This window comes from Martes martes (assembly GCF_963455335.1).
Source record: "Martes martes genome assembly, chromosome: 17".
In the NCBI taxonomy this organism is placed as follows: Eukaryota; Metazoa; Chordata; class Mammalia; order Carnivora; family Mustelidae; genus Martes; species Martes martes.
This window is the reverse complement of record NC_137905.1, coordinates 28,390,730-28,410,270: the sequence shown is the minus strand read 5'-3', so window position 1 is coordinate 28,410,270 and position 19,541 is coordinate 28,390,730. Positions and strand designations below refer to the sequence as shown.

The following is a 19,541-nucleotide window of genomic DNA, read 5'->3' as shown; positions in this document are numbered from 1 at the left end:
AGCGTGCACACAGGCAGACAGAGTGGCAGAGGGAGAAGCAAGTCTCCCCGCTGAGCACGGAGCCCAATGTGGGACTCGATCCCAGGACCCTGGGATCATGACCTGAGCTGAAGGCAGCCCCTTAACCAACGAGCCACCCAGGCATCCCAGGAAGCCTATTTTTTAAGGCTCCCATTAGCTGTCTTATAGGAAAAACACATGTTTTGCTTTCCATGAAAAGCTGTATGCTTATTTACAACCTCAGATGCCTATTCTGTGTTTGCATTTCTAGAAGTGGGTTTTTGTCTCCCTACTCAGTTGAGCTTCTCAAGGACCGAGACTGAGTCTTATTTGTCTCGTGTGTCCAGCGCAGGTCACCTGGGCCCAGTTTGATGAATTATTTTCTAATGACAGAAATTCTTTTTAAAAAGGAAGCAATTCGATATCTGAAATTAAGTGCATCTATGTTCCAAGGAAGTGAGATGGCAAATTTACCTTTTAAAATATTTGATGATGTCTAAGAATTATAATGGTCTAGGTAATAAGGCTTTTAAAAAAAATTACTCCGAGGACAGATTCAGCATGAGAAGTCTTTGGGGGAGATAGCAGCATCTTTGTTACCCAAATGTACGTTCCCAAGGTGTCTGCTCTGAAGGACTGTACTCACGTGGGTTTCTCAGTGGGGATGTGTGTTGGCAATGGAGTCACTTGATAGCCATACACCCTTGGGAAATTTCGCTTCTCTCTGCCTCGGTTTCCCAGCTGTAAAATAAGGGTGCTAATAAATAATACCCATTTCATAAAATTGGGCTGAGGATTAAAGAAATCTAAAGTCCTTAGAATAGTGCCTGGCGGAAAGAATGCTTCATATAACTGTGAGCTATTCTTAGCTCATATTTTAAAATGAAGTATTCTGACACGTTTGGGTTCTAGTGTTGTGTTTTAGAGCAAAACCCTACTGTTAGCTGGGATTAGCAAGACTAATTGTGTCTTTTCTTTTCTTTCTTTCTTTCTTTTTTTTTTTTGTATTTCTTTCCAAAGGAAAATCAGTCAACCAGTTTTGAAGATTCTGGGTCGTGCCATGTTCTTTTCAATGGGGTTCATAGTTACTGTGAAGGGAAAGGTGGCAAGACCCACAGAGGCCCCGATTTTTGTCGCTGCCCCCCATTCCACATTCTTTGACGGGATCGCCTGTGTCGTAGCCGGGTTGCCTTCGATGGTCTCTCGAAATGAGAATGCACAGGTTCCTCTGATTGGCAGTAAGTACTTGTAAGACAACAGAGATATTTTCATGCTCATGGTTCGCCTTAAAAAAAAAAACCGAACTATCGTTTATCAGTGGGCTTTTTAAAAACTCTCAAATAATGAAACATTTCAAAACTATTTCCTTACTTCTAGTGAGGAACTATATGGAAGGAAGGAATTTATGGTAAAGGTTAGAGACCTCCCTGTCTGTACCCTTAGAATTCTTTCAAATTCTTTTTTTTGTCACTGTACCGTCACTGCTTGGTGTTCGTATATCTAGCTAGAAAGACCAGCTTTCAAGTCCCAAACGTGCTTGATTTTTCAAGAGTGAGAATGTAACTGAAGAATTTGTGAAAACACTGGTTACATGCTATTTCACGAATTTCTCTTTGGGGTATTAGGCTGATAGACACATGAAGTCTTTTCCTCTTAACTCTGTTTTCTTATTATTGCCCCAGAGTCTCCATGAGGGACCAACGTGAAACTCTTTGAAAATTAGAATGTGGAACGATAAGTGCCTCCTGCCATAAAAAATAATGAAGACAGTGAGATGTGTATCCCACCAGATGCTTTGGTCCCTCCCTAGGGTGCGGGTCTCTAAGCAACTGCTCCCAGTCGTCCCAAGGTTATTGCAAGCATCCAGTGGTGAGAGAGTGGGTGTGGAATTTGCCTGATGTTACCTTGGCACTCTGGAGAAATAGCATAGTTCCTGCTACTTTGTCACTCAGCTAAGAAAAACACACATACACACTCTTTCTCTCTCCTCTCTCTCTCTCTCTCTCTCTCTCTCTTTTTTTCCAGTGTAACCACCTTGCTTTGTATAATATGGCACTTTCATGAAAAACTGTTTAGCAGTAGATTTTCAGTAAATTGGGGCACTTGGGGGGGCACCTGGGTGGCCCAGTGGGTTAAAGCCTCTGCCTTCCTCTCAGGTCATGATCTCAGGGTCCTGGGATCGAGCCCCACATCGGGCTCTCTGCTCAGCGGGGAGCCTGCTTCCCTCTCACTCTCTGCCTGCCTCTCTGCCTACTTGTGATCTCTCTCTCTGTCAAATAAATAAATTAAATCTTAAAAAAAAATACATTTAAAAAATATTGGGGCACTTGGGTGGCTCAGTCTTTAAGCATCTGCCTTCGGCTCAGGTTGTGATCCTGGGGTCCTGGGTCCTGGAATCGAGCCCCGCACTGGGTGCCCTGCTCAGTGGGAAGCCTGCTTCTCTCTCTCCCACTCCCCCTGCTTGTGTCCCCTCTCTCTCTCTCTCTCTGTGTGTGTGTCAAATAAGTAAATAAATAAACACGTTAAAAAAAAGATTTTCAGTAAACTGAGGTTTATTATGCATGTATGAGAAAGCTCCCCACTTAGAAGACTGGCTTGTTGAAAATGTTAGTAAAATTAATAATTGCTCCTTATCTGTGTGTACTCTGAATTCACACAATTAGTTGTCAGGCTATTCCTAAAATAAAACAAGATAATCTTGTAGTATATCTTCCAAAGGTTGAATGTCATTTGAGGAAGAAGACCTTCAGGGAGAAAATTGCATTTGTTTCCTTTCATACTCTTGCTGCTAACTTCTGTTATATCAATGAAATCTTTGTAGGTATATTTAAAAAAAAAAAAAAAACCCTTCTTATAAACTGTGAATTAGAGCAGACTTTTTTAAAGTTCTCTTTGATTTGCTGTCTTTTAACTTTACATAAAAATTGTTTTATGATTTATCCAGTATCATTGCTATGGTAGCTTTAGCCAAATATATATCTATATATATATCTATATCTATCTATATATATATATGTATATATATATATGACTTGGCTCTGACCTTTTGTTTGTCTTAAAGGACTGTTACGAGCTCTGCAGCCAGTGCTGGTGTCCCGGGTGGATCCGGACTCTCGAAAAAACACAATAAATGAAATAGTAAGGCGAGCAACATCCGGAGGGCAGTGGCCGCAGGTAAAACACGGGAAATGTCCATTTAGATATATTGCGAGTTTACTTACTGCATATGTGGAAATCATTTGGACCCACAGATGGCAGCATCTGGGGACACCCGTGCTGGGTGTCTTCAGCATAATAGAAACAGAACAAATGAGTGAGTATTAAAAAGTCCTCTTTCCTGTGAGAAACTCCATGTGATTAAATATATCATTCTCTCTTATCCTCCAAACTCTTTGAAACAATTTTTACTTTATGTCATAAAAAGTAATTCTCTACCTCTGAATTTATTTATTATCTTAAAGACAAAATATCAAAGCGCAATTCTACTCAATAATATGGTAGGTTTATTTATTTATTTTTTTAAAGCGATTATCATCATCTTGTCCAAAGTTTATTTAGGCAGGGCTTTTCACTTCAGGGGGTACATCAGAATCACTTATAGAACTTTTTCAGGCTTTCAGACCATCTTACTAACCCCGTCACCTAGAATGCCTTTCGAAGTTGGCGGGGGGCAATATTTTCTGGATAAAGGGAGCCTCCTGGGTAATTCTGGTCAGTATCGCTCTGCTTTGTTCTGGGTATAAGCAGGGGACTCTAGAGAACTCATGATCTGCAGTGATCTGGCCACCCATGATGATGAGTAGATGTTAAAATGCCAAGAGGAATATGTGGGTTTCTAAACCCACAAGGAGGTTTAGAAACCAGGGCATGTGAGGAATGATTTTTAAAAAGTGACCAGGAAGAAACAGCACTCGGAATAAGGGTTCAGTGTTTCTCTTTGGATCCAGGGACTCTATCTAGGACTGGTAGTCCAAAGTTAACAAATTGGTAAGATTTCAGCCCATCTCGCTCATCTCAAGGAACTTTCTATCCAGATGTACAATGATCTGATCTGAAATCCTTTTCCAGAATTTTCAGGCACTGACTAAGCAACCACTTGGGGGGGATATTGTAGAAAGAATTCAAGCATTGGCATACTGGATGGCTTTTAATGCCCCCTTCCAGGTCCGAGATGTTATGATTTACACTGTATCCACTCATTAATAGAGTAACTATAGAGTTTCCATTGAAGGAACCATATTTGATACTGTACCCAGTTGTGATAGGAAACCTGTTTTTGTTTTTAAATTGGGGGGTGAATTGCATACACTTACCATTTTTATTTTATAAATAACCCATCATGGTAGCACTTTTGCCTGATAATGTTTTCCCTTTATAATTATCATTTAAAAAAATACCAAATAGTTACACATACTAACTACTGTGGGTACAGGAACTTTCTGTTTTTATTTTATGTACTTAGCGATTCAATCATTGCCAAATTCTAAAAGCTTCAGAAAATCCAGCTTGTTCACTTAATGGGGAAACTAACTGCACTGTGTGACTTTCACATGAAGAACAGAAAAGACTATGTTAAAAGCTAAAAATACTTTCTCAAAAAAGATACTGAATTGTATTCCATATGTCTACTAACCCAAGTAAGCATAAAGCATGTTGTAAGTATTTCTCCTTTTTTCCTCCTCCAAATATCCCTGAACTGTATGTTGTAGGAGTGAAGATCCTTGAATGGGAAAACAGAAACAAGGAAGTCGTAATGATTCGGTTAAGGATGGATAGCAGGAGAGGAAAGAATTTAATGTCCTCTTTGGCCATGATGTAGGGTCTGCATCTTCTTTTAAGTTTATCCGAATTATTAGCATCGTCATTAAGAAACATTTATTAAATGCATTTTCTATTCAGAGCTTTAATCCATTTACTAATTATCCCAATGGTCAGACAATAGTGCTTTTAGAGGAAAACCAGATAATCCGATTCTAACTTTCAATAGCATCAAATGTTAGCCTTTTAGTGCACTTTTGTTTTATAAGAATTGGCAGCTCTTTGTGAATTCATAAGAATGAGTAAAGAGGTAATCTATTAATTAGACTGAAATATTAAATCTACGTATTCCTTTTCTCCCAAGATACTAGTTTTCCCAGAAGGTACTTGTACTAATCGTTCCTGTTTGATTACTTTTAAACCAGGTGAGATCAATTAAATTATGTACTATAACAAAGTATGGACGATTTCTCAAATGATTTGATACTAATACACAAAATGGCTTGTTTGTGCTGGCCGTTTCCCAGTAGAAAGTTTTTAACATTGCAAATCCTCAAAACTCACTCCTTTACTTTCTGTTTTGGTTTCATAACCCCTTTTTCCTTGGATTGTGCGTATGTGCCTGTGTGTGTGTATGTGTGTGTACATGTGAACCATATTTGATATTGTATCCAGTTGTGTACGTGCACACACATGTACACACACAGAAACCACTGACAGATTTTTCTTTTCCTCCAAGGATACTCTTATAGTTCCTGCATTATCCAGTAGAAAACTATTTTGGTGATCGTTATAAAGCCTTCAGATGCCTTCTTTGCTTTACTCCTTTTTTTTATAAAATATTATAAAGTCACTAATTTCATAGTAATGTGTAATTTAATACATAATTTCCTAGTAACTGGTAATGCTTTAACATGTTTTTGTATTAGTTGCTGGAATGCCCAGAGCCAAAGTTAGAACTCACTTCTAGTAAGTGGGATAGTCTTTGCTCCCAGGTATTTGCTTTTATTTATTTTTTTTATTTGTATTTTATTTGTTTATTTATTTGTTCTCCTCAGTTTCTCTTGTTCTTGTCTTTGTCATTACTTTTTTAAAAATAATGAGTATTTTTTTGAATAATGATTATTCTTTTTATAAAAAATAAAAATTTTTTATATTTTTATTATAAAAAATAATTTAATAATTATTTTTTTGAATAATGAGTATTTGGAAAATGAGAACACGTCGAAATGTAAATAAATATTTTCAGCGACTTGGACATAACATAAATATTTTGGTTTCATAACTCTGAGTTTTAGAACACTCTCGTTTTGGTAAACACCAGGGATTTACAAACCTTTAGCAAATAGTTTATATGTACTCTTAAACCAGTAAGGATAGGTATACTGCTTATTATTAATTTTCTTCACTGTAAACCATATAGTCCTATAAGGAAGATGCTATAATATTTCACTGTGGTTATAGGAGCCTTCATTCCCGGAGTTCCGGTGCAGCCGATCCTCCTCAGATACCCAAACAAGCTGGTAAGCATAGTGTTTTACAGTGGGAAAAATCTCAGACATTCCCAACAGCACAAATTCTCTAGTACCCCTTTTAATCTTTGAATAAAGTCCTGAGTAGATATATCGTGGATGAACATGAGCAGACCCCGTTCCCCTTGTCACATGAAGGTTTTAGAAGTTTGCAAGATAGGCATGTACTTGGGGACACCAATATTATATTTTGTCTCTGCTGTTACTAAGCTCTAGGAGAGCGTTTCTTTAGCTTCTACTCTGTTGTCAAGGTAATGGTACCATTAAGTCTCAGATTCAAGTTCTTCTTAGACTGGGTAGCAGAACACTTGCGTGTAGTTTGTGATTTTCACTAAGCCCAAAGGGAGACTTTCCCAATTCAGTGGTTATTACTGGAAGGATAACTGGCGTAGCAGGATAAATTTGGGATTGGCTTGGTGTTTCATTTCTGGCTCAATACTTACTAGCCATGTGCCTCTTAGCAAGAATCTGTCAGCCTACAGAAAGTGCATAGTTGGCTTAGGAGACAGTCTTTCTGCTCCAGCCAGGTACACTGTTGTCCTCTGGATATGGACGGTGCCACCATTTCCCTAAAGAAAGATTTTCTGGAATCTGTTTTGGTTCTTAGAGGAACTTTCTCTACTAGAGACTTTACATAAAAAGTCAGGCTGTAATTAACTACCTGTGTTATTTAAGGTCAAGAGTCCTTGAGCAAGTCAGCTTTTTTTCAGTGGCTGGCTTCTCAAACTTTTGATATCCGTGGTTAAAAAAATTAGAATCCATCAAAATTTACTTATGCTTCTGCCTGTTTGGCACCTACTGAAATTCTTTCACTATGTATTACTTTAATCTTTTCTCCCAAATACCTGCCCCCCCTCCCCCGCCACCGCCTTTGGTTGAGAATGGTTATATTCTGGGTTTTGTTAGCAAATTAATTTCCTAGCTATGTTCATATTAGGAGAAAGATAGCTAACATGCACATAGTTTTATTAAAAATAAAGAACAACTTAATTCCATAAAAAGATAGGTGGTTACATATGGAAAACGGATTTTGGTATGTTGATATATAATCCAAGAATTCACAGAGTAATGCCCTGCTGATAATAGTCTTGTTTTACGTTTCAGCATACTGCTTTTAATTCAGAAGGAAAGTATGTGAATACCAATATGAAAATAAGATTTGTTTTATTTTTAAAGATTTGGGTTTTATTTGGCATTTTTTTCACTGAACTAACAGTCTAACTACTTCTGTTATTGTAGGATACCGTGACTTGGACATGGCAAGGATATACATTGTAAGTCACTTCTCTTTATTATTGGTTTATTTGAATTTTATTTAAGTGAAGAAAAACAAAGATCATTTACTCCTTTTTTTTAAATAAGCCTTGTTTTTTTTGTAAAAGTAAAGATTTCTCTTTTTTTAAGATTTTATTTATTTATGTATTCATTTGAGCGAGAGAGTGTGTGTGGAACTGAGGGATAGGGAGAGGGACAAGTAGACTCCACCCACTGAACTAGAGCCAGAGCCTGACACAGGTCTCGATCTCACAACCCTGAGATCAGGACTTGAGCTGAAATCAAGAGTCAGACTCCCAACCTACTGAGCCACCCAGGTGCCTCTAAAAGTAAAGATTTCTAATCAGCTCCTAAAATCTTGTCACCGAGAAGTCTTTGTAGAGAGCATCACTCTCTTGCCCGTTAAGCCCCCAACCCCTCCCATGTGCAGAATTCTGTCTGCCATGTTCTTATGGGTCTCAAGCGTGTATCTACCAATTCTTAAGAACCAGTCCAGTGACCTGGTTTGCATCCTACTTAGCTTTAATCTTGTAGTTTTATTTCCATTGCTGGCTTGACATGATAGCTGGTGTCTCCATTGTTGTTTTACTCTATCGGTTTAAGCAGTCCAGAGCCATTGCGTCATAGGGCCTGAAATAGCCGTGATGTGTCTGATCTGAGCTGAGAAAATAGCTAAGCTTTCAGTTCCGTTCTTGGATTCTAAAAGCACGGGGATCAGCAGTTTCTATAAACATTTAAGAGAGGAGAGAAACACAGCTCACCAGTAAGCCAGCTGAAGTGAAACAGGCCTTTGGAAAGAACAGAATATGTACTTACTTTCCCTCAAGACCTTTGATCGAGGTCCCCCTGGATTAAGTCCGAGCCCATCCACACTGCAGTGAGAGCCTTGGATAAAATGCCTGGATTGGAGGGCTTTGCCTTGGGCCTTCTCCAGCAAAGCCTTTTGATACTGAACACAGAGTTTACATAACATTGTTGGTGCACAGACAACCACTTGGACATATTTAAAGAGAATCCTCATTTGCCTTCAAGTACCTTGTGACTTCCTTAGATCATCCCAACAACATATGAAAGTCTGATTTTTTTTTTAACTGCATACCGATTTTCTCCATGTGTGAATTGCACTGAAATAATGAATTTAAATCAAAGTAGGGAACTGACAGGCCAGTTACATGCCTTAGTGGTTATTAACACGTGAAGCACATATGTTCCTGTTACATATGGACCTGTTACCAAGGACCTGCTTGGGTCCTTCATAGTCAAAGTAAATGACACTCGAACTAAAGACCATCGATTGCGAAGGACATGTAGGCATTATGTGATCTTTAACTCCTCTGGAAATCGGTTTATTCCTTTGGCCAGAATACATGTTTCATGTCACTGTTGGTCTTGAGTTCCTGGTTTTCAGCTTTTTATGCAAGGGCAAGCGAGGAGAAGCAAATCATACAAAAGCATTGTAGAAAAAGGAGTGCCTGAAATCTGGGTGTCCTGAGGTGTGTCGTCCTCGTGGCTTTTATAGTTTAAGCTCCTTACAGCAACAGTGACTGCAGGCTCCCTGCGTGGTCATTGTGCCTTGTGTAACTTGTGTGGCAGCCCAGATGGGCGTGAAAGTCAAATACAGGAAGGCCTTCCCGGAAGGGGAATCAGGATAGAAAATGGAGTGGCTGGGGGAACCTGGGTGGCTCAGTGGGTTAAAGCCTCTGCTTTCAGCTCAGGTCATGATCCCAGGGTCCTGGGATCGAGTCCCTCATCGGGCTCTCTGCTCGACAGGGAGCCTGCTTCTTCCTCTCTCTCTCTGCCTGCCTCTCTGCCTACTTGTGATCTCTGTCTGTTAAATAAATAAATAAATAATCTTAAAAAAAAAAAAATGGAGTGGCTGGGTTAATCCAGCCTTCTAACCTGGGACGTGTGTGATAAAGGGAAAAAGAAAATAGGAGAGGGCAATCAGACAAGAGAGGGAAAACGTTTTTCCAGAGGTGAAGATTTCTTAGGACCGATAAACACAAAATCCTCGAAAGGCACGATTGTCTTTTGTCCAGATGCCACATTGCACCTGCCCGGGGTGACTTTCATTTCCACTTCTATCTTCCGGTGGTCTTCATGGCGTATTTAGCACTGTGCTGTTACTGTCAAGTCCGTTTCCTCAGTTGCTTTCGCTCTAAGGGCAAGTCTAGACTGAGATTCTAAGGAAGAGAGTCTATACTAAGGCAAATAGCCTAAGGGAGAGGGGTAGTAAACTTAGGGATACACTTAGAGAAGGGGAAGCTATGGAAAAGAGGTGTTTGGTTTGTGTGTAGTGTAGACAACACAGGTTTAATGAGATCTTATGCCTGGCTCCTTCCTTCCTTCCTCCATCCCTGCCCCCCATCTCTCCCACCCACCCTTCCTTTCTTCCTATCTTTGTCTTTCTTTCCTTCTTACAGCAGTCAGAATTTTCCGAACAGATTTATCTGTTTGAATCACTAAATTCCAAATCTGAATTTAGATAATTCAAGAATAATTTAACTTCATGGTAAATAATGTGGATTGATTTTGCTTGCTTGTGGTTGATAGTAAACAACCTTTTTCCTCTCAGATGGAAAATCTGAGAACTGATACTTACCTTCACAATTTATAATTATATATGGAATTGGTACATCTACCTAAATTCCTTCTTTTAACTAAATTCCTTGTTTAAATTTCTAAATTTCTTGTCTGAAGTAAGTCCTTTAAGTAATTTTTTATAGATAAATCATACTTTAGTTTTTTTTTTTTTTTTTTTAAGAGAGAGATGATAGAGCACAGGAGTGGGGAGAGGTAGAGGGAGAGAGAGAATCTCAAACAGACTCCCCACTGAGTGGAGAACCTGACACAGGGCTCCGTCTCAGGAACTGAGATTGTGATCTAAGCCAAAATCAAGAGTAAGATGCCTTCAGGGAAATACAAATCAAAACCACAATGAGATACCACCTCACACCAGTCAGAATGGCTAAAATTAATAAGTCAGGAAATGACAGATGCTGGCGAGGATGTGGAGAAAGGGGAACCCTCCTACACTGCTGGTGGGAATGCAAGCTGGTGCAACCACTCTCGAAAACAGCATGGAGGTTCCTCAAAAAGTTGAAAATAGAGCTACCCTACGACCCAGCAATTGCACTACTGGGTATTTACCCTAAAGATACAAATGTAGTCATCTGAAGGGGCACGTGCACCCGAATGTTTATAGCAGCAATGTCCACAATATCCAAACTACGGAAAGAACCTAGATGTCCATCAACAGATGAATGGATAAAGAAGATGTGGTATATATATACAATGGAATACTATGCAGCCATCAAAAGAAATGAAATATTGCCATTTGTGACGACGTGGATGGAACTAGAGGGTATTATGCTTAGCGAAATAAGTCAATCGGAGAAAGACAACTATCATATGATCTCCCGGATATGAGGAAGTGGAGATGCAACGTAGGGGGTTTGGGGGTAGGAAAAGAATAAATGAAACAAGATGGGATCAGGACGGAGAAAAACCATAAGAGACTCTTAATGTCACAAAACAAACTGAGGGTTGCCGGGGGTAGGGGGGGTAGGGATAGGGTGGTGGGGTTATGGTCATTGGGGAGGGTATGTGCTAAGGTGAATGCTGTGAAGTGTGTAAACCTGGCAATTTACAGACCTGTACCCCTGGAGCTAATAATACATTATATGTTTATAAAACATTGTAAAAATTAAAAAAAAAAAAAAAAGTAAGATGCTTCACCAACTGAGCCACCCAGGTGCCCCAATTTTAGTTTCTGAAGAGCAAAAACAGGTTGGCTGTTTTCTTAAACATGTAGATGAAGCCATTCAGCCACCTCATCTGTCTAAATGAGGTGACATAAAAATCCCATTGATGTCCCATCCCAATAGTCTAAACATGTATTAGGAAGCCACACATAGAAACAACTGTCCCAGAAATGTTCCTTGAGAGGGTTGGTTATAATCACTTTAAAGCCTTTGTCTTTTGTCTAGCTTTGCGGTGAAAGAAAATTTCTCCATAACTAAAACATTGACTATTAATTGGGAAGTTATGATAAAGTTTCTGCTGTTAGGGATAGGCCCTCTGATTTCCTTTTTCTTTTTCTTTTTTTTTTCATATCAGAAAAGAGTTTCGAAATGTAATGTTCTACTCAGGAGTTGTCCTGTAAACACATTCACATACCTTAAAATGTGGCCTCGGTAGTTCCTCTCGGGTCTTAGACCTACGAGCCCGAGTTGTCAAAGAGACCTCAAATTTGGGGGTTAGCGTGCTGAGCTGCAGCTCTGACTCACAAGGATGTATTTGGTATTACATTGGGTGATTTGACTTTTGAACATCACGAACACTTGTTCAAGCCCAAGGAGTGTTACAGCGGCCGGGCGACACGCATAAATGCGGAATATATATGAAGTGTGACATGACGGTGCTTGTGTACAAAGAAAGGATCGTTGAGTAATGATATTAGTTGATACTTGTATTACCACATAAAGATGGCCTGCTCTTTTTTTTTCTCTTCAGCATTCAGCTTTGTATGCTTACTTTCTGCCAGCCCTTCACAAAGGTGGAAGTTGAGGTAAGTCTTTCAACACGCAGCCTCGGAACCGGACATTAGGCCTTCCCTTTTCTTTCGAACGTCTAGTCTAGGGACCCCAGCTGTACAGAGGTTGGAAGTTAAACCCACCCCCTAAAATGAGCTCTGGTCTTTTACACATTGTCCACCTGGCTCTCAGATCCAGCCCTGAGAATCATACCAGGAAGTACCACTAACTAACCTCTGGGAACTTCCGCCCTTAGATGCCCTTGGCTGACTGGATTTGCATAATTGTTCTCTCTCTTATTTCTTTCAATGCTGACCTCTGCCCAGGGGGTTGGTAGGCTTCACTTCCTCACAGAAGGAGCTACTGCAGTTGATGGAGTCCTAGAGCTCCTGGAAAAGTATGTTCTGTCAAAGCAGAAGCCCTCACTTTGCGAATCCTTGTGCACACGGAAGGCCTGGGGAAATCCTGTCTGGGAGGCCGCTCATATCATCACGAACGAGGCAGTCTTTTGGTTGGAGTCGCAGCGGCAGGCAGGGGGTGGGGGAGTAATTCGATCTTCTGGAAAATTCTGACCAGATTTTTAAGAATCTGAAGGTTGATTCCAGAACCATACTCAGATTCTAGGAATGACGCAGAGTGGACACCTCAACGCAGACTTGAGTTGGTTTTAGTGATGCTCTGAGGTTGCCTTTGAAGAGAAAGGGTCAGAAGGGTGGGGCAGACTCTTAATTTCATTTTCCAGTTGCATCCATAGATTGTGTAATGAGAACGTGAAGTTTGCATGCGTAATTTAGAATCCTGAGTGGGGGTCCACGTTTCAAGTGACGGGACATGGAATTTAAGTCATGAGAATACTGTCTTTTTACTTTGTTTTATAGCTTAGGCATTTAGCCATGTAGAGGTTGTCAGTAATGCCAAATGGCACAGGAGGGCAAATTATATCTCAAAATGAGTCTCACCATGGTTGAAATTTTTCTTGAGACTTGCAGGTTGCCTGCCTGCCAGGAAAAGATGTTTCTTAACTATATGCCACACTTCCCCACATTTAAAACCAACTCAGTATCAGGGTGACCAAAAAACACTCGTTCTTAAAATAATGTGCATAGATGTTTCTAGAGAAAAACGCTAATCTGTGCCCTAATAATTAGTTTAAGAAGTACTAGGGTAAACACAATGGATCAGATTTCTTTCCTCAAGAGCTGTCATTGGCTTTGAGGTGATTCGACCACAGTACCCCTTTTTCTCCGGATACCTCCTGAAACTGGTGTTCCAGAGGATACATTCTGGGGAACCCTATCAGGAAGTAATATTGTATTATTTCTAAGTACTCCAAGCAGGCTCTTCCTTCTTTAACAGCTGTTCAGATCAAGTAGCCCTGTGTTCTTTCTCTAAAAAATAAAAAAAGAAAAGAAAAGAAGAAAAGAAAACTCATACTTGAAACAGCCACGCTGTCTTCTGTGCAAATTTGGAAGATACTGTGTATACAGTATATATGCTCCCCCTAACCATTTACCCCTCCCCAGATAAAACAAGATCTAGCAACAGATGTGGAAATGCACATATGTACTTCTTTTTTTTTTTTAAAAGATTTTATTTATTCATCTGACACAGAGAGATCACAAGTAGGGAGAGAGGCAGGCAGAGAGAGAGGGGGAAGCAGGCTCCCTGCTGAGCAGAGAGCCCGTGCGGGACTGGATCCCAGGACCCCGAGATCACGACCTGAGCTGAAGGCAGAGGCTTAACCCACTGAGCCACCCAGGCGCCTCAGAACTGTACTTCTTTTGTCTACATGTGTCAGTGGTCAAATTGTTACAACAGAGGTAGCAAAGTGCTCTTTTTTTTTGCCCCGAACATTATTACCACATTTCCTTTCTGTGTCATGGCCGGCCTGCCTACCTTCCTACCTTTCCTTCCTTCTTACTTTTTCTTTCTTTCTTCCTTTCTCTTTCTTCCTTCCTTAGACCTTCCTTCCTTCCTTTCTTTCTTATTACAATATTTGCTTTTTCCACCCAGTTCTTAGACTGGTCTGCGTAATATTTCCTGGCGAAGAATATATCCCTTGATAACATCACAAACAAAATGGCTACCAGCCTGTGTAAAATAGAAGAATCGGTGAGATTCAGTGTATTAGAATTGAATGGCAAGAGGGTGGGAATGCGTGGCCTTTCGAGTTCCGTCTTCTTAGTTTAATATATTTATTTTAGATTTACGGTGCAACCTTTCACTCTGGGCACTCCTTGCTACTTTTTGACTTTTGAATATTTTAATTCCTCCCAGGTTGGGTTCAACTGAAAAATGTATCCCACAGCCTGTCAGGGGCTGGGTGTATCCACACCCAGCTCAGAACTCTCGAGATCTGGGCACGGCCTCCAGGCTTCGGTACTATGTCCGAGGAGGCCCGGCCTGAGCTACCACACATGGAGCTTACACGGAAGCCTCAGTGCGTTTAGTTGCACCAATGTCAGGTGACTTCGTTACTCAGAAGCTCCCTCCCCTGCCCACCACCACCTCCATGTTCTCTAAAACTGTTGGAAATTGGGGCACCTGACTCTTGATCTCAGCTCAGGTCTTGTACTCGGGACCATGAGCTCAAGCCCCACACTGGGGCTCCACACTGGGCGTGGAGCCCACTTAAAAAAAAAAACAACTTGGTGGAAATCCTAGTTATTGTTTTTTTGCATATTTTTTAGAACTTCGTGAATATTCATTAGGTAAGTCTAGTTGAAGATATGTCGTTCAAGAATGTGGTCTTAGTTTCATGGTTTTTAAAATGAACTTTGAGTGGATCATTGGGTGTCCTTTTAGACACTGCCGTGGTGAGTCACGGGATATGGAAGGCCCTATTCTTTGATCTTTTACAAGTCGTCCCTCACTGATGACCATTTCCAACTCTGTAGTCCCCAGAATCACTAGATCGCTAAAATCTAGGGAGTGTAATATTGAGGGGTGTTTCCTCATCTCCTCTCCCCACTCCCTCTCTGCTTCCTCGACAGAGACTTATTTTCAAAAAGACCGTCCTTTTCTTGACTCTCGAATGTTAAAAGTATAATCACTTCCAAACCGCGTGCCCTCTGTAATTGATCTTCCGGCATCCTTGAACAATGGGGCCATGTGTGTCCACAGAAGGTTCTACTGAAAGTTGTCCTCTGGGTCATAGTGGCCTCGTGGGTGTGTTTAAAGTGTCTTTTAGTGGTTACTTTTATTGGCCAGCTACTTCACAAGGATGCCTTTATAAGCAGATGGCCTAGGGGCATAAGGAAGAAAGAAGATAGCTAGTAGGAAACATCCCAAAATGTGACATAAATCAACAGTCTGCTAGTTGTATCTCATGAGAGAGGATCCACACAAAACTAGACTATTAGGCATTATGTGAGCAGCAACGGGTTTAATGAATGGAAACAGGGCGTTCACGGCGACCGTCAGTCTGTTTTCTCCTTCTCAGGCTGTGTCGCCATTGTACTCAGAGCCACCACATGCAAATGATTTGTCTGGAGGCATATTTTGTTTTCATAAAATTCCTTTGCAAAGCTTAAAAGGAGCTTCTGGTGGCTAGCGTTAGACCTACAATACCTTATGGTGGGCAATCCATTGCTATAAGTAGTAGAAAAAGGTTGATTTTTTCATGAAAAAACAATTCTGATTTAGGAAACGATTGTGACAATGAGTGTTACAATCAATACCTGTATTGATAGCAACTTTTTAAATCTCTAAAGAGTTCATTACTCAGGGAAGGTTCAGATAAATTTATATGGATTACTTAAATATCCAAACACACTCAGATGACTTATAGTTTTGAATTTAAAACGAATGGACCTTTTAGAAAACCTTTATTACATGAATACACACACATACATATACACACAAAACCCATATATGCCCGTTTATGTACTTGTTCTGACAAAACTAATTTCTTCTGGAACTTGGTAGAATTCTGAAATTTCTAAGTAGTACCAGAGAAATGGAGCGTTATATCTATATTTTTATTTTCTTTGAGAGACTGCATGATTGGGGTGGGGGAAGAGGGGCCGAGGGAGAGGGAGAGAGAGAATCTCAAGCAGACTCCGCACTGAGCACGGAGCCCCTCCTGGGGCTCATCCCACGACCCTGAGATCATGACCTGAGCCGAAATCAAGAGTTGGATGCTTAACCCACTGAACCACACAGGCACCCTGAGAAATGGAGTATTGTAAAAAAAGAGTAGTAGCTAGGGTTTTGTTCCAATTCTGCTGCTACCAATCTGTATGTGCTTGAGTAAATGAGCCTGTGTTCTTGCTAGGAAAACGGGGATGTAACACGTCTTTTTTAGGGTGGTTAGCATTTAATAAGGCGACGTAGGTGGGAGTACGGGGTAGGTGTTCAATAAGCATGCACTTCTGTTCCCCTCACCATCTCAATTGTTCTGTCCTTTTGGGAAGAAAACAGCAAATGTTAGTTCCCACATTCACATTTGCTCTTTGAAGCCTTCACAGAAGAATCATGGGAAGAACCAGAAAGACACATCTGTGGAGACCGACTCATGAAATCCTTTTCTGTTACTTGGAAAAAGGAAAGCTGTCGGTAGCGTCGTCATTCATCAGTCCTTCTCCTTTTTTACAAGCATTTATTTAGTAGAAAGGAATGTGCTCAGTGCGGTCAGGAAACAATGAATAAAGCAGCTTTTCTGGTCCCGAGTATTCGTGTGAAGGGTTGGCTCTGGGTATCTGAGCGCCTTCAAAACAGGCAGAAGAATTCTGACTTTCTCTTGTGCGTAGCCTACGGCCCGAGAGATGGTGGGGCACTGTGGGACCAGAAGGGCAGAGGGGGGTCTTCCTATGGGCAACATGTCCGTTAGCCGCCTCCTTATATGGGACACGATGGTGCGGAGCCGCCAGGCAGAGGACCAGAGCACACTCGAGCGAGGAGGGCAGAGGCACTGGGGGCCAGTCTCAGGAGAGATGGAAAAGAATTGGAGACATTCGCGTGGGCCTTTGTGGGGAAGGCGAGCCTTCCCTCTACCCACCTAGGTTCCAAAGCTGGATCTGTAAAAGGATCTCCCCACAGGCAGATTCGTAGGAGAAAAGTATACAGATTTATTCACTTTTAATATGTGCACAAAGGCATCCAAGGGGATAAAAAGTGAATGCCCAGAAAGTGGTGAGGAAGGGGAAGGAGATGTTGGCCACTCGGGAGAGTCAGTGACCGTCAGGAAGGACAGATGGACCCTGAGAAGAATAGGTTGGGAGCTACGATAGTGCGTGATAAAGCTTGTCTTTGTGTGATGTCGCCTTCCAGTCCCATCTCCTGGGACAAGAGTCCATCCTCCCTGTTTGATGAAACTCCCCCAGGAAGGAATTTATGACAACCAAATTCCTTTTGGAGGTGCTGACTGGAGGCAAGTAAGGGAAGTTCAGAGAAAACCTTTCCCCGCATTTGCCATTTTTCAAGTGCCTTTACCTCAAAATAATCAGTGCACCAAAGCGGTACCGCATGAGATAGCTTTTCCTGAACTCCTTCACTATTTTCTTTCTAAAGTTCAGCGTGAAGTGCCATTGAGGGGAAAGGAGAATCGGGACCCTAGAAGCACGGACTGTGTCCGAAACATTAAACTAGGATGGTAGCAGGTCCAAAAGGCACACCCCAAGCCGCCGCGAGGGTCAGGTCAAGTCACTTGATCCTCACGTGTCACAGAGACATAAAGGAAACAGACTCAGGATTAAGATCCCATCTGGGGGCACACTGGCATGAGCGAGAGGATAAAGGAGGACTTTCAGCAAAACAAACAGAACCGCTGTTGTATGTGGGGGCAGTATGGTCATCTTGGGAAAATAACGTAATTTTCAAGCAGCCGTGAGGACCCTGTGGAACATAACATGAATTTTGTGGTCAACCCATGAGACCGCGGCCCTTCGTTTTAGCACCCCTCAGTGGTCTCTCACGGGGTGGGAAGGAAGGAGCAGGAGAGGTGATCACGTGTTTGCGGTTGGCGCCGTGGATGTGGCAGAAGGGGGAGATCCTAGGTGACAGAAAGTCAACAGGGAAATCCAGTGAAGACAGGCAGCCAGCTGTTGCCAGGAGGGAGTGGAGGAAGAGGGACGGGCCTGGTCCTGAGAGTGACCAGCGGGTTCTCACAGCTGTGTGGGACCGGGTTAGAGAAGTGAACAAGAACTCGTCAGAGGAGATGACCGCCATTGTCAGAGGAGATGGCCGCCATTGTCATTGTTATTGTCTCTGTGACCAAGGCACAGCTGAGAACCCACGTGGCCAGGTGAAGGGGCTGTGAGAGCAACAGGTCTGATGAGCCATCTGTGTGGATACTCAGGATAATGAGAGAAGAGAAAGGTGGAAAGGAAAATTGGGGGTCCTGAAGTCACTAGGGTATCGAGCTATGCGTTAGGGGACAGTAGTAGACAATGGCAATCATGTTTCCCTGCCTTTGGCCAATCTTTCTTCCCAAATAAAAGATGTTGTTTTTGCTGTGAGCCTTGAATGACCACATACGAAATAGGAATGTGAAAAAGAGGGCAAGGTCTGCTCTGAGGAGAAGTGACTTTTTATGAGAATTTCCATTGTATTTCTTCTCAGGAGGCATGAGGGGGGGCCTCCAAGGCCCGTGAGGCTCAAATCCAGGTTTTTAATTATTTTGTACTCTCCGTGGAATTTTCTTCTTCGAGAACAAAATGCCGTACAATAGGAGGGTTATTAAAAACCATTTTATGGAAAATATCACCTGCACTAAAAGGAATTAAACCCAGAGCTCATTGTATTGGTTAACAGTTGTAGCAGCAATTTATTTTTCTGGGTTTTCTGGGTGTGCTTTTATAACCTACAAATTAAGCGTGTTACAAACGATCATGTGGCTTTTTTTTTTTAATGAAGAATTATATGGTGGCTTAAAACTTTATCGTTTTATGTTGTTAGAGACTTTATGAACATTGATTTTAACGTTGCTCTGGATAGAGAAGTATTGTGGGGACCTCTGGTGGCTTAGTTTATTTTTCCGTCTTGAAGAGTAGATACTGAGTGGAAAGCTAGATGCAGAACTCCAGGTGGAGAGGGACTTTGAAATCATTGAGCCAAACTTTTTCATCCGGCAAGAGAGGCCACTCAGTGACCTCAGTGATTCAGACCCGATTCAGACCTGATTCAGACCTGACCCCCGTCAGGGCTGAATGACTTTTCCAGGATCTGATGGCAGAGCCAAGGCCACAGCCAGGCCGAGTGCTCTTTCTGCAGCATCCCTCCAATCCCCTAGGAGAGAATGTTCATCGCGGTACGTGTCACACTGCGCGCTGTCCCGCGATTCGGATCCATGTCATCCTAAAATGCCACTTGCCTCCCTGCTGTCCTCCGCGTCCGCACTCCCTCTCTTCTCTCACCGAGTGGTTGCGGTCGCCTCCCGGGCTACTCCCTGCTCTCAGCCTTTTCCTCTTTGGCTCAGCCATTCCCTACCCCGGAGATTTCT

The 19,541-nt window shown here is 41.7% G+C and overlaps 1 protein-coding gene across 2 annotated transcripts in view; it reads left to right on the top strand.

Annotated features, from left to right (window-relative positions):
• LPCAT2 (lysophosphatidylcholine acyltransferase 2) overlaps nt 1-19,541 on the top strand; it is a 67,347-nt gene that overhangs the window by 13,539 nt on the left and 34,267 nt on the right. For both annotated transcript variants that reach the window (XM_080829548.1, XM_080829549.1), the window contains exons 3-8: nt 1,021-1,238; nt 3,062-3,174; nt 5,123-5,183; nt 6,223-6,281; nt 7,530-7,564; nt 12,081-12,135. In XM_080829548.1, the coding sequence (XP_080685674.1) occupies nt 1,021-1,238; nt 3,062-3,174; nt 5,123-5,183; nt 6,223-6,281; nt 7,530-7,564; nt 12,081-12,135 (541 nt within the window). The remainder of the gene's footprint in view (nt 1-1,020; nt 1,239-3,061; nt 3,175-5,122; nt 5,184-6,222; nt 6,282-7,529; nt 7,565-12,080; nt 12,136-19,541) is intronic.